The sequence below is a fragment of the Silurus meridionalis genome, chromosome 29, assembly GCF_014805685.1.
Source record: "Silurus meridionalis isolate SWU-2019-XX chromosome 29, ASM1480568v1, whole genome shotgun sequence".
In the NCBI taxonomy this organism is placed as follows: domain Eukaryota; kingdom Metazoa; phylum Chordata; class Actinopteri; order Siluriformes; family Siluridae; genus Silurus; species Silurus meridionalis.
The window spans coordinates 11988658-12001157 of record NC_060912.1 but is presented as its reverse complement, the minus strand read 5'-3'; the positions used below and the strand labels follow the sequence as shown (position 1 = coordinate 12001157).

At 44.5% G+C, this 12500-nt stretch overlaps 2 protein-coding genes across 3 annotated transcripts in view; both read left to right on the top strand.

The window, feature by feature from the left end:
* The window catches only part of xpnpep3 (X-prolyl aminopeptidase 3, mitochondrial), a 6900-nt gene extending 3828 nt beyond the window's left edge, over window positions 1-3072 (top strand). The window contains exons 9-11 of one of the 2 annotated variants that reach the window (XM_046844051.1): window positions 2356-2476; window positions 2577-2797; window positions 3017-3072. In XM_046844051.1, coding sequence (XP_046700007.1) covers window positions 2356-2476; window positions 2577-2749 — 294 coding nt within the window. In that variant the 3' untranslated portion in view covers window positions 2750-2797; window positions 3017-3072. Of the gene's footprint in view, window positions 1-2355; window positions 2477-2576 lie in introns of both variants that reach the window. The other variant, XM_046844050.1, reaches the window with a different exon arrangement.
* Window positions 3073-3209: 137 nt separating this feature from the next.
* Window positions 3210-12500, top strand: part of ep300b (E1A binding protein p300 b) — a 31486-nt gene continuing 22195 nt past the window's right edge. The window contains 5 exon segments of the mRNA XM_046844049.1: window positions 3210-6237; window positions 7170-7615; window positions 8287-8451; window positions 11428-11623; window positions 11982-12095. Of these exon segments, the coding sequence (XP_046700005.1) occupies window positions 6144-6237; window positions 7170-7615; window positions 8287-8451; window positions 11428-11623; window positions 11982-12095 (1015 nt within the window). The 5' untranslated portion in view covers window positions 3210-6143.

Here is a 12500-nt window from a genome sequence, read left to right as displayed (position 1 = left end):
ATGCACACCTTCTCACACACACACACAGCACACACACATGCACATTCACACACACACACACAGACCTGCACACACACTCACACTTACACACACACATTCACAAATGCACGCACACATTCACACACACACACACAGACCTACACACACACACATTACACACACACATTCACACACACACACACACCGCATACATGCACACACATGCACATTCACACACACACACATGCACACATTCTCACACACACACACACACATTTACACACACACACACCGCACACATTCTCACACATTCACACACACACACGCACATTCACACACATTCACACACACACACACATTTACACACACACACACGCATACATGCACACACACACCGCATACATTCACACACACACACACACACACCGCACACATTCACACACACACACACAACACACACACACATTTACACCCGCACACTGCACACATTCGCACACATTCATAAGAAAAATGCTTTCCACGTGTTCATTAGTTTTCTTAAAGCAGTACTTCCTCATCTGTTTGAGTCACTTCTTTCACTCGTTCTCTCACCTGCCTCTCTCTCTCTTTCTCTCTCTCTCTACCCCCTGTCCCCCTCTCTCTCTCTCTCTCTCTCTCTCTCTCTCTCTCTCTGTCTCTCTCTCTGTCTCTCTGTCTCTTTCAGCGCTTCCTAAGCAGAAGTGTGAAAAAAGCAATGAAACTGATTATTAATATAAAAGATCTAACAGTAATTACATGGTATGACCTAAAGTATTTGGACACCCGACTTTTCCACCCGTATGTGGTTCTTCCCCAAAATGTTTCCACAATTGTATAGTTAGTATTTGAATGTTGCATAAAATGTTTGCTTTACCTTCTTCTACTTCTTCTTCTGGCTTCTCCCATTAGGGGTCTCCACAGCGGATCATCCGTCTCCATCTGTCCTCTACATCTGCCTCTTTTACACCATCTACCTGCATGTCTTCCCTCACCACATCCATAAACCTCCTCCTTGGTCTTTCTCTTTTCCTCCTTCCTGGTGGCTCCATCCTCAGCATTCTCCTACTGATATACCCCATGTCCCTCCTCTGCACATGTCCAAACCATCTCGATCTCACCTCCCTCACTTTGTCTCCTGCCTTCCTCCACTCTTATACATCACCCTATGATCCTCCTTCTTCTTAAAATACATGTTCACCACTGCCATTTCCATCCTTTTAGCAAAATCTACCACCATCTGCCCTTCCCCATTCCTCTCCTTAAAACCATACCTACCATCACCTCCTCATCACCTCTGTTCCCTTCACCTACATGCCCATTAAAGTCTGCCCCAATCACCAATCTTTCATTCCTACATTCACCTTCTACCACTTCATCTAATTCACTCCAGAATCTTTCCTTCTTCTCCATCTCACAGCCCACGTGTGGAGCATAAGTACTGATGACATTTATTATCACCCCTTCAACTTCCACCTTCACGATCATCACTCTATCAGAAACTCTCTTCACCTCCACTACACTCTTACTGTACTCTTCCTTCAGAATCCCCCCTACACCATTTCTCTTTCCATCCACACCATGATAGAACAGTTTAAACACCTCCAATGTTCCTGCTCTTACTCTCTTTCCACTTGGTCTCCTGAACACACAACATCTCTACCTTTCTCCTCTCCATCATATCAGCTCCCTCTCTCCCTTTACCCGTCATAGTATCAACATTTAAAGTACCAACCTGAACCTCCACTCTCCTCCACTTCTCCTTTCCCTGCTGTCTCTGTAGACGTCTTCCTCCTCCACTTCTCCTCCACACTCTGGTTGTTGGTAACCCGGGCCTCGACCAATCTGCTATGAAGTTCTGATTCGTGATCCGCATATTTGATTTGGCACATGTTTTACACTGGATGTCCTTCATAACAAACCCTCCACATTTATCCAGACTTGAGACCGACACTGAGAGTCACCTGACCTGAGGAACACTAATGACTGGATTGAATGTTCCCTTCACCTGAACTTGGAAAGAATGTTTTGCATGAAGATCTGCTTTCCATGGGTTGGTAGAAGCTCTCTTGCTATTAACCCCATTGGGATGATGTAGATGCTGACTGCATCCTCCTCACTTAATTTCCTCTCCCTCAGTACCTGACTTCACTAAACGCACATCCTTGTTGCTGAACAAATCTCCACAAAGTCTCAACAAAATCCAGTGGAACATCTTGCTAGAAGAAAAGAATGGAGGTTATTGTAAGAGCAAATAGAGAACGCGATGGTCAATAAAAGAAGGTCTCGGGTGTCCACAAACATTTAGGGCATATCGTGTATTTCTCAGTTTTACATGATTGTTCTCTGTCCCTGGTCCAGGCAGCGAGACGTTACTGTCCCCATCATGTAGGTCATTACCTGGGGATGGACGTCCACGACACTCCTGATCTGTCTCGCTCTCAGCCCCTGCAGGCTGGCATGGTCATCACCATCGAGCCTGGTGAGAACACACACACACACACACACACACACACACACACACACAGCACTGTGATCATGTCTCAGGAGGTTGTGAGTTTAATTCCCTCTCTCTTTGACAGGTCTGTACTTCAGTGAGGATGATGACGCATGTCCGCAGCACTTCCGCGGCATCGGCGTACGTATAGAAGACGACGTGGTGATCCGAGAGCAAGACGGCCCCCTGATCCTGTCCACACACACTCCCAAATCAGTGCGTGGTGTAGAAAGCGCCTGTGCAGGGTCACAAGGGTGAAGGAGGTTCTCCTGGTTCTCCTTGTTCTCTACGTCACTCTGCTCACGTGTACGTGTTTAGTACCCTTCGTGAAGTGCCCTTGTCTCAGGACGCTACAGGAGCCTGAGCACTGCAGGAGGACATGCTGAGACACATGTACTCTGTGTGTGTGTGTGTGTGTGTGTGTGTGTGTGTGTGTGTGTGTGTGTGTGTGTGTGTGTGTGAAAATGTGAATTACCTCGTCTGGTTCTTTACTTGACGTGTCTTTTATGTCTTTGGTTATTTTAGGAAAAAGAAAATCTGTTTAAAGCCTCAATAAAGGCGACGTCTGTCCCAAAAACACACCTCACGCGTGGACAGAAGTTCTCACAGGAACTTGTGATGGTCCACATGCCCTTAAGATCAGTCCAATGTGTTTTTATGATTTTACATTCACAGCATACATCATATATATACACAATAAGGCCAAAAGTTTGTGGACACCTGGCCATAAGATTGGCATGTGATTATTTTGATTCTCCATTTGATTTTTTTTTATAAGTGCCACTCTTCTGAGATGTTCCACAAGATTTAATGGAGATTCATTAAGTCACAATTAAATTTAGGTACTGATTTAGGTGAGATGATGTGAGGAGGTTCCTGGAATGCAGTCAGCTTTTCATACATCCCAAAGTGATTCTATAGCAGGAGATCTGCCACACACTTTCAGTCCATGGTAAGCAGATCTTAATGGAGTTCGGTTTGAGCACAAATGTCAAGCTGGAACAGGTTTGGGTCTCCATGTTTAAGTGACAGGGAAATTTGCATGCAGTATTGAAAGACAAATTGTGTGTAGAACTTTATAGGAACGGTTTGGGGAAGATGATATGGGTGGAGTTCATGGAAGCAAATGAAACGTGGAGATAAAGAACACATTTATCAGTGGTTTAATACCCGTCCATTCTCTTTCTCCTGCTGGTTTCTATCTTATACACTTTTACATAGTGGTTTACGCCTTCAGACAGAATAAGTAGATGTTTGGATTCTCATCCAAACCTGAAATACCAAAGAAATCATCCTGCCTCAACATTTACCCCAATCTTCACCTTCACGTCTTTCCCACATAATGCAGGTACGAATCACCTGAATGAACAAAACCTGAAAAAACATTTCTCAGAAAGGCAAAGGTTCTCACAATGTCTCTTGAGCTGCTTTCTCCAACATCTGGTTCTAAAATAAAACCTCCAGATGTAGTGATATCTCGATCTGACTGAGGAGAAGGTGTATAAAGAGTGTGTTTTTGAGGGAAAGGGAGTTTATTTGGAGGTATTTCCTGTAATTGAACTGATGATTGGGTGAGGAGAACCTCATGATGTGCTCAGGTTTCTGGACGGTTTTTGTAGGATTTTGGAAAATAAACATAGAATTGTGTTTTATTTCGATCAACACGACTATAATCTGGTGTTTGGTGGATTCAGGGTGGCCTGGGAGTGTTTCTGTGTGAGACACGGAGATGTTTCATCATGTATGTGGTTTCTTCTGAGGAAAAAAACAACAACACAGCAACACTATCTCCAGCCATGTAAAACTCAAAAAAAACAATAAATAAATAAATTCAGAAGGTAAATCAGAGCGCTTTTGGAATCCGAAATAATCCGGGAAAAGCCGAGCCCCGACACCGGATCCCTCTCTTTTCCTCCCCTCCTTTTCCCCTGTAATGTACCTCCAGCCCTCCCTCTTTCCCTTCAGTGCCAAAAGGAGGAGAAACAACAAGCCGCCATTTTGTTTTGTGCGGCCAGAGGAGCGGAGGAGGCACGAGAGGCAGACCGAGGAGAGCCGCTTGAACCCCGGCCACGGCGCGCACCGAGCTCCGCGGTCTTCTCAAACAACAAGAGGGAAAGAGGAGGAAAAAAGAGAAAGAGATAGATAGATAGAGAGGAAGAAAACCCAAACGTGGAGATGAAGATAATGAAAAAAATCACTCTGAAAATCTGAAGAAGAGGCGGAAGGGGATTTAAAAAAAAAAACGGGAGGAGGAAAAAAAAGCCTGCGGAGGGGGACGAGAGACGGAGAGAAAAGCGGGGGGTGAAGAAAGAAAGAAATAGATAGATTGTTTCTTTCGGACTTTTTTTTGTTTCCTCCGTCGGCGAGAAGAGAAGAGAGGAATGGATGCACTGCTTCCGAAATGAAAAGACGGAGGACGGTGTAAGGGGGGGGAAGGAAGAAAGAAAGGAAGAGAAAAAGAAGAAGAAAAAAAAGTGAAGGACGTCCACAACAAAGTGAAGGCAAGAAAAAAAAAAATTGCCGAACCGAGAAGAAGTAAGAGAAAGACGGGGAGAACATGAAGGCGCAGGGGGTCACGGCACCAGAAAAGCCCGGGGCGCGTTCAGCAGAACCCCGAAAGATCTCCGAGTGCATCTCAGATCTGATCTGAAAAATCTTCAGCATTAATGCAGATGCGTTCAGTCTGACCCCTGGGTTCTTCTCCTCACCTGACCACTCGTGGATTCCTTCCTCGTTTCTTCTACTTCATTTGAGTTGGTTTGGACCACAAAGTGAGCAGATCCATCTTCGGATCTCAGGTGTCCTTCAAAAAAAAATTCTAATCTTCTCAAACTAATTGGACTGATTTTTTTTTTCTTGTTTTGCTCCTCTGTTGGATCATTTCAGATCTTTGCATGCATGGACGTTGTGGTGCATGCAGGAGGACATTTCTTCTGAGGTGTTCCAGCTTGGAGATCTGTGCATGTGCAGTTGGAGATGCGACCCTGCACGATTCGCTCTGTCCCATCACGAAAACACTAAAGTGCACCCCGGGAACACGGATGTTCATGGAGCTGGTGGTGGATCCAGACGGTTCTTCGACACTCCTGCGGTAACGTGTTGGGTTTTTCGTTAGTTCCTGCAGAAGAACGCAAGGGTCTTGGACCGTATCATGGTGTGTGTGTCGTGTGTGTTGACGTGAACTGCGTACGTTTCTATATTGTAAAAGTCGCTGTATCGATGAGGCGAGATCTGAGGACGTCCCGGACAACTTCTGGAATCGGACGATTAATCGCACGGATAAGCTGGAGATCAGTGGTGCAGAACGCCATGGAGAACTTCTTCAGGACTGTGGACGTGTTGAGGAACGCCGCGTGAGGCGAATTTCATGACGAGTGTCGAGTTTCCTAACGGTTCCATTGGCGTCCAAACAAAACCTCCAGCTTCCAAAACACTATGATAATCTCGAGACGGAGGAACGAAATCGCTCCGGGTTCTCTCGAGAAATAAAATTCATTCCAATTGTGGACATTTTCGATTTGACCTTCCCTTCTTTGGTCCTATGAACGTGGACAAGAGAGTTGAGAAATCCCTCGAATATTCACGCACTCAGACAGAGGTTTCCTGTCCCGTGTGGATATTTATGCTTTAAATCCAGAATCGGTGGAGAAATATGGCCGATAATGTTTTGGACTCGGGGCCGTCTTCAGCCAAAAGGCCGAAATTGTCCTCACCTGCTATCTCCGGTTCTGCCAGCGACTCGAATGGTACAGTATCGTTTCCTTCTCTTCAGGCTGTAGCTACATCTCACCTATCACTCATCATGTCTTTATTGTTTTTATGTCACATTACATAGAATTTCCTTCCTCAGGTTTCTTACATGAAGATATTTGCTTGAACTTTCTTACGTTGAAATGGTGTTTGTTTGCTACCTAATTGCTAGCCTGTTTACTTAGCTCTTCAGGTTACTTCACCCAATTAAGCCCCGCCCCTCAATTCCAGGAGGCGGTGATGTATTGGGACGATGGACGTGATGTGGACACCAAAATTCCACTTTTAAACCAAATTTGAATGCGGTGAGATCTCAGTGTTTGGGTGCGGACGTCGAGTTGTTGTGGAAAAAGTGCCCGGTTTTCACATAAACTTGTTTATGGAGTGAAATCGGCAGCTTAATGTACGCACATGTACCATGTCAACTTACATTTTGGACGACTCCAAAGGGGACGGCTCGATGCTGGTTTCTGTCGTAGTTTCTCCTGCTTTCCAGAGAAATGGTCCATTTCAGCCCATTTTTATCTATTGTTACCTTCAAGCATGTGCTTTTTATTAACGTGGGTTTATCCAGCGGTGTGGACGGGGGGAGCGTTACTCCGGTGCGGGGGACACTGTGGAGCTAGTCTGTAGCGTGAGGCCGTTTTCTTTTTGCCTGGGTTGAAAAAGGCGCCAGTTTGATGCCTGTAGTAAAATTGTAACGTTCTAACAGTAGGAGTTACTGCACGATATTTAACTATTTTATTCAGCGTCCACAAAAACATCGGTCACGTAATGATACTGCAGAATAGCGATTTCTAATGTTGATATGTCGCTCACCGTATTGCAGGTCAGGAAGGATATTTATAACTATTTCTCTTTAATAGCGTAACGTTTTGTAGCGTTGATATGCCAATATTTGTACCTATTTTATTTTTATTCTCTTTAGACTTCAGTTCCCTCTTTGACTTGGAGCATGACCTCCCCGATGAGCTCATCAGTTCATCTGACTTGGCGTTGCCTAACGGAGGGGTCGAGGTGTGCCAGCCTTCGCCCCTGGGCCCGATTCAGGACACGGCCGCCAAACACAAGCAGCTGTCCGAGCTCCTGTGTTCCACCTCGCAGCAGCAGCAGCAGCAGCAGGCGGGTATGATGGGCCAGGCCGGCTTCAACCGCACGATGATGGCAGCGCAGAAAGGAAACGGGCAGACGCAGGGCATGATGGGAGGCCAGGTCATGAACGGGGTACCCCGGATGGGTTACGTCAACAATACCGCTGGCATGAACATGACTGATCCTCTGCAGCAGCAGCAGCAGCAGCAGCAGCAGCAACAACAACAGCAACAACAACAACAGCAACAGCTCAGAGCTCAGCAACCTGGAGCCATGAACAAGGTAAAGTCCATTAACCCTCCCGCTAATGATCATCATCTTCTAACCAGGGTGTAGGTTCATCTCTTTATTTACCTCTGTTTATTACAGTCATGATATTAAAACCGTAAGTCACACCGTTGTAACTCGGGGGTCTACCTGTATATGAAAGCAGTTTTAGGGGACCAACTACTTTCTTGGACTATAATTTTATACCAATTCATTATAAGTCAACATCTTTTGGGGTCCGAACATGTTTGTTTATTGTCTCCCTGTTTATTGTTTTAACAGAATGAACTGAAATATATTAATATAAATTATTGCAGCGAATCACAAAAATGCTCCCGTACGTGCGATTCGAATGATGCTGGGGGTTTTTTAAGCTCCTCCGCTCCCCCGCTAGCCGTTTCTGTTGACTGATTAACACGTCCCATTCACGTGAACACACGACCGCTCTGTGTAGTTAGGACATTTCTTAAAGAGCAATATCAGCAGGATAAACTCTTTCATTCTGCGATCCTTACAAAATGAATCAGTCGTTCAGCAATTAATCCACAGCTCACGTGTGTGCGGATCCACGAGTCGTGATAACAGTTTAACAGCAATCCAATGGACTCCTAGTGAACATATTTTTTAAAGTGATCATTTATAATCATTATACCAAGTATCTCTTTTTCTCTCTTTTTCTCTCTCAGATGGGCATGATTGCCAGTGCTGGCTCCGCCCCCTTCATGCCTCCTTACCCCCACGGAGGAGCTCAGTCATCTCTCACCCCGTCACTCCAGAATAAAGTGTCTCCGAATCTCTCCCAGTTTGCTGTGGAGCAGAAAACCCAGCCTGGACAGAGTGTCCCCGGCCTGGTGAGTGGCATTATGGGAAACCGAGTCTTTCCTGCAGGGCCTCTAACGCCCACTGAAATGCTCCCACAGCACTTTTTCATTAGTTTCCGTGGTTGTAGTTCTTTCTTTCGCGAGTCCAAATATAATTCGCTGTATTATGACTACAAATTAGACCAACAGCCAATCAGCTTTTTGTTACTGGTGCAAATCTCTCGGCTCGGACCACAGACGCACTTTATTTTTCTGCAATGGGGAAGTGCGAGTTTAGACACTTGGTTTGAAGAAAAAAAAAAGGATTTAGGGTTTGGTTAAGGCTGGTCGCTAACAGCGTATTTGTGTGTGTTTTTGTTGTGATTTAGGTCTTAAATGTTATTCTTAATGCTCTTATAAAGGTCTTAAAGTCTTAAATCTGACTTGGTGAAACCTGCAGAAACCATGTTCCTGTTCCGTGTGTGTGTGTGTTTGGGGTGAGATCAGGAATATATGAGTTGCTCTGTATCCGTATGCAGACGAAATTCTTTTCAGAAGTTTAGCAGAATGTATTAATGAGTATGTGATGCCTAAAATCAACACCCCTCTGTAAAAAAAAATGGGAGGTTCAGTGATCAGATTCCTCCGTTTACTACTACTACTACTACTACTAATAATAATAATAATAATAATAATAATAAGTTGAGGATTGAGTTTGATATGGTTGAAGCACCTGAATGACGCGCTCGAGTCTTTTTGTTTGCTACGCGGAGAACCTAACATTAGCGACAACGCCAATGCTGATGATTAGCTTCAGTGTTTTTAGAGGAGTTCCTTCTAAAGACTGATTTAGGAAGGGAAGAGGTGCGAGCAGCCATGTTGATTGGAAATCGCCTCATAAGCAAGGAAGGACCTGATGTTGGAGAAGACTACCCCGGGTGGAGGGGCCGTTTTCAGCGTGATTTGCCCCAGCACAACACAATATCAGATTGCAAGCGCATCTCCTGCACGTGGCCTTCAAGTCGTTTCACAGGTTTTCAGGCCTGAGCACTGAGTGGGACGTCCAAATCACCGATCTTCCTTTCAAGCTCTTCCTTCTTTCCTTCTTTCTGATATTGAGCTGGACGGTGGAATTTCTCATCATCAGCTCTCTTACAGAAACCTGCAGATGTTCATAATATATAAGATATTTGATGTTTGAAGCGGTCCATGATTGTCTCTCCTGACTTGAACCTCGGTCCCACCCGAAGAGAAGCAGCTTCGGAGCATGACCCTGCCACCACCATGCTTCACACGGTGTGGCGGCCAAACATGGCTTTTAGAATGACACCTACAAAGTTTTACCTCGGTCTCCTCAGGTCTAGCTTGAGGAAGGGTTTCTGGTCAGACATGAGAAGAATATGACGATCTTGATTTAGAGCTGCAACAAATAATAAAAAAAATGGATAAATAATCCAAAATTAAATTATGGTGTCATCTGAATGGGGTTCTGGATTAGTTAAGATACACAGCCGCTTGTGAAAGGGCGGAGAGTTCAGGCTCAACCAGCAGCAGGAAAAGAAAACACACTGGTGTGAGGGATGAAGGTGGAACATCAGCACAGTGAGTAAAAACTCTAGAATCCTCATCATGTGTAAATGGTGTAGATTAATGGTGTTATTGTGTAAACTGTGTGTAACTTCAGGAAAGTCGCAGTGGATCTGTTCTGTCGTGACTCGCGAGCGTCAGGTCACGTGATCAGTTCGCTCACGACATCGTGATGATTCAATTAAACACGAAATCTAAAAGCAGCAAATAACAGCAGCACATTTTTACTCTCTGGTGTGGTTTTCAGCGCGTGTTTATGCTTTTAAACACCAACGTATATTTAATATTTTTATTATTAAGTCTGTTCCTGCGTTTCATGATTTACTGCGACTTTACTACATTTCAATTCACTCACATTTAATTATTATACATGACATTGAAATATTCCAGATGCTTATATCTTCACAAATGTACAAAAATATGTGTATTTTCAGAATGTTATGATATTTGATATGGATTAATTAAAGCAAAGCAACTTCTTATCAGCAGTTTTCATTTAAAACCATACAAATGTTGATTTGCACAAATTTCTTCATCCTTCGTTCTTAAATGCTGCTTTGTTTTGGGGTTTTTACAGAAAGAATTCAACAATTCAGCATGAACTCCTGAACGCTCAGCACGAGCAGCTTTAAAACCTCCAAATTAAAGATGCTTCAGCTCAACATGTGGCTTTTTCACTGCACTTTTATCCAGAAACGCCCTGAATTACTGTTCAATCTCCTTCTTATAAACAAATCAGCAGCAAAACAAGCAAAAACATTTCGTTTTTTAATTCCGATTATCAAAATATATATTATGATGCATGTAGTGAGTGACCAGTGACTCGCCAGATGTTCCTGCATCTTGTTGAACGTTCCTCTCGTATTTTGTGCTTTTCAATCTTTTGGAGGATGGTCCTCTTCTTGGTGAGGTTTCTGTGGTGATCCGTTTTTTTCTCCACTTGTTCTTGACGGCTTTCAGTGTTCCATGGTGCACTGACAGTATTGGAGATCCTTTTCTACCCCTTTCCTGATGGCTACCTTCCAGCCATGAGATCCTGCCTGCGGATTTGAAGCTCTTTGGCTTCAGCAGTCTGATGGAACCATGAAGCTGTGAAAAGGATCATGGATCCTGCTGATCTTTGCGTGACCAGCACTCTCCAGATGTTAATCAGTAACTTCACAGTGATATTTGCGTCTGAATGTGATTGGTTGATTGAGTAGTCACATGACCCGCTATAAGAAGCTGCGCGTGGTTATGTTGAGCAGGATTTCGTACGCAACCAGTGTTGGATTTTTTACACCAAAAAACCCTGCAGTTGTTCCATAGCAACTGTAACTAGCTAATGCAGATAGCTGCAGTTAGCTAACGTGGATTAGCTCTGCTCCTGAGAGAACTGTCGTGAGATCTGCACGTGTGCTCAGAAATATTCATGTGAATTTGTGTGTGTTGTGTGTACAGGCTGTAGCGCCCCCTGTGGCTGACCCTGAGAAGAGGAAGTTGATCCAGCAGCAGCTCGTCCTCCTGCTTCACGCTCACAAGTGTCAGCGTCGGGAGCAGAATAACGGAGAGCTGCACTGCAGCCTGCCTCACTGCAGGACCATGAAGAACGTCCTCAATCACATGACCCACTGTCAGGCTGGGAAAACCTGCCAGGGTCCGTCTGTCTTACCTGTCTTACTCTCTCTGTCTGTCTGTCTATCTACCTGTCTTACTCAACCTGTCTGTCTGTCTGTTTATCGGTCTGCCTGTCTTTCTCTTTCTCTCTCTGTCTGTCTCTCTACCTGTCTCACTGTCTCTCTGTCTGTTTATCTGTCTCTCACTCTCTCTTTCTTGCTTCCTGGTTCTCTGTCTGTCTTTCTCTCTCACTCTATCTCTCTGACTTCCTGTCTCTCTATCTGTATACCTGTCTCACTCTGTCTGTCTCACTCACTCTCTGATTTTCATGTTTGTGATATCATGTTATAAAATCTCTCTCTCTCTTTCTCCCTCTGTTTTTCTCTCTCTCTCTGCAGTGGCTCACTGTGCGTCTTCAAGGCAGATCATTTCTCATTGGAAGAACTGCACACGACATGACTGTCCTGTCTGTCTGCCTTTAAAAAACGCAGGAGACAAGAGGAACCAGCAGTGTACGTGCACACACACACACACACACACACACACACACACACATATATACACCTCCACAACGTATACACACACATATACCTCCACGCCCACGACGTATACACACACATATATATATACCTCCACACCCACGACGATACACACATATATACCTCCACACCCACGACGTATACACATATATATACCTCCACACCCACGACGATACACACATATATACCTCCACACCCACGACGTATACACACACATATATACCTCCACACCCACGACGATACACACACATATATATATATATATACACACATATATATATATATACCTCCACACCCACGACGTATACACACACACATATATACCTCCACACCCACGTATACACACATATATACCTCCACACCCACGACGTATACACA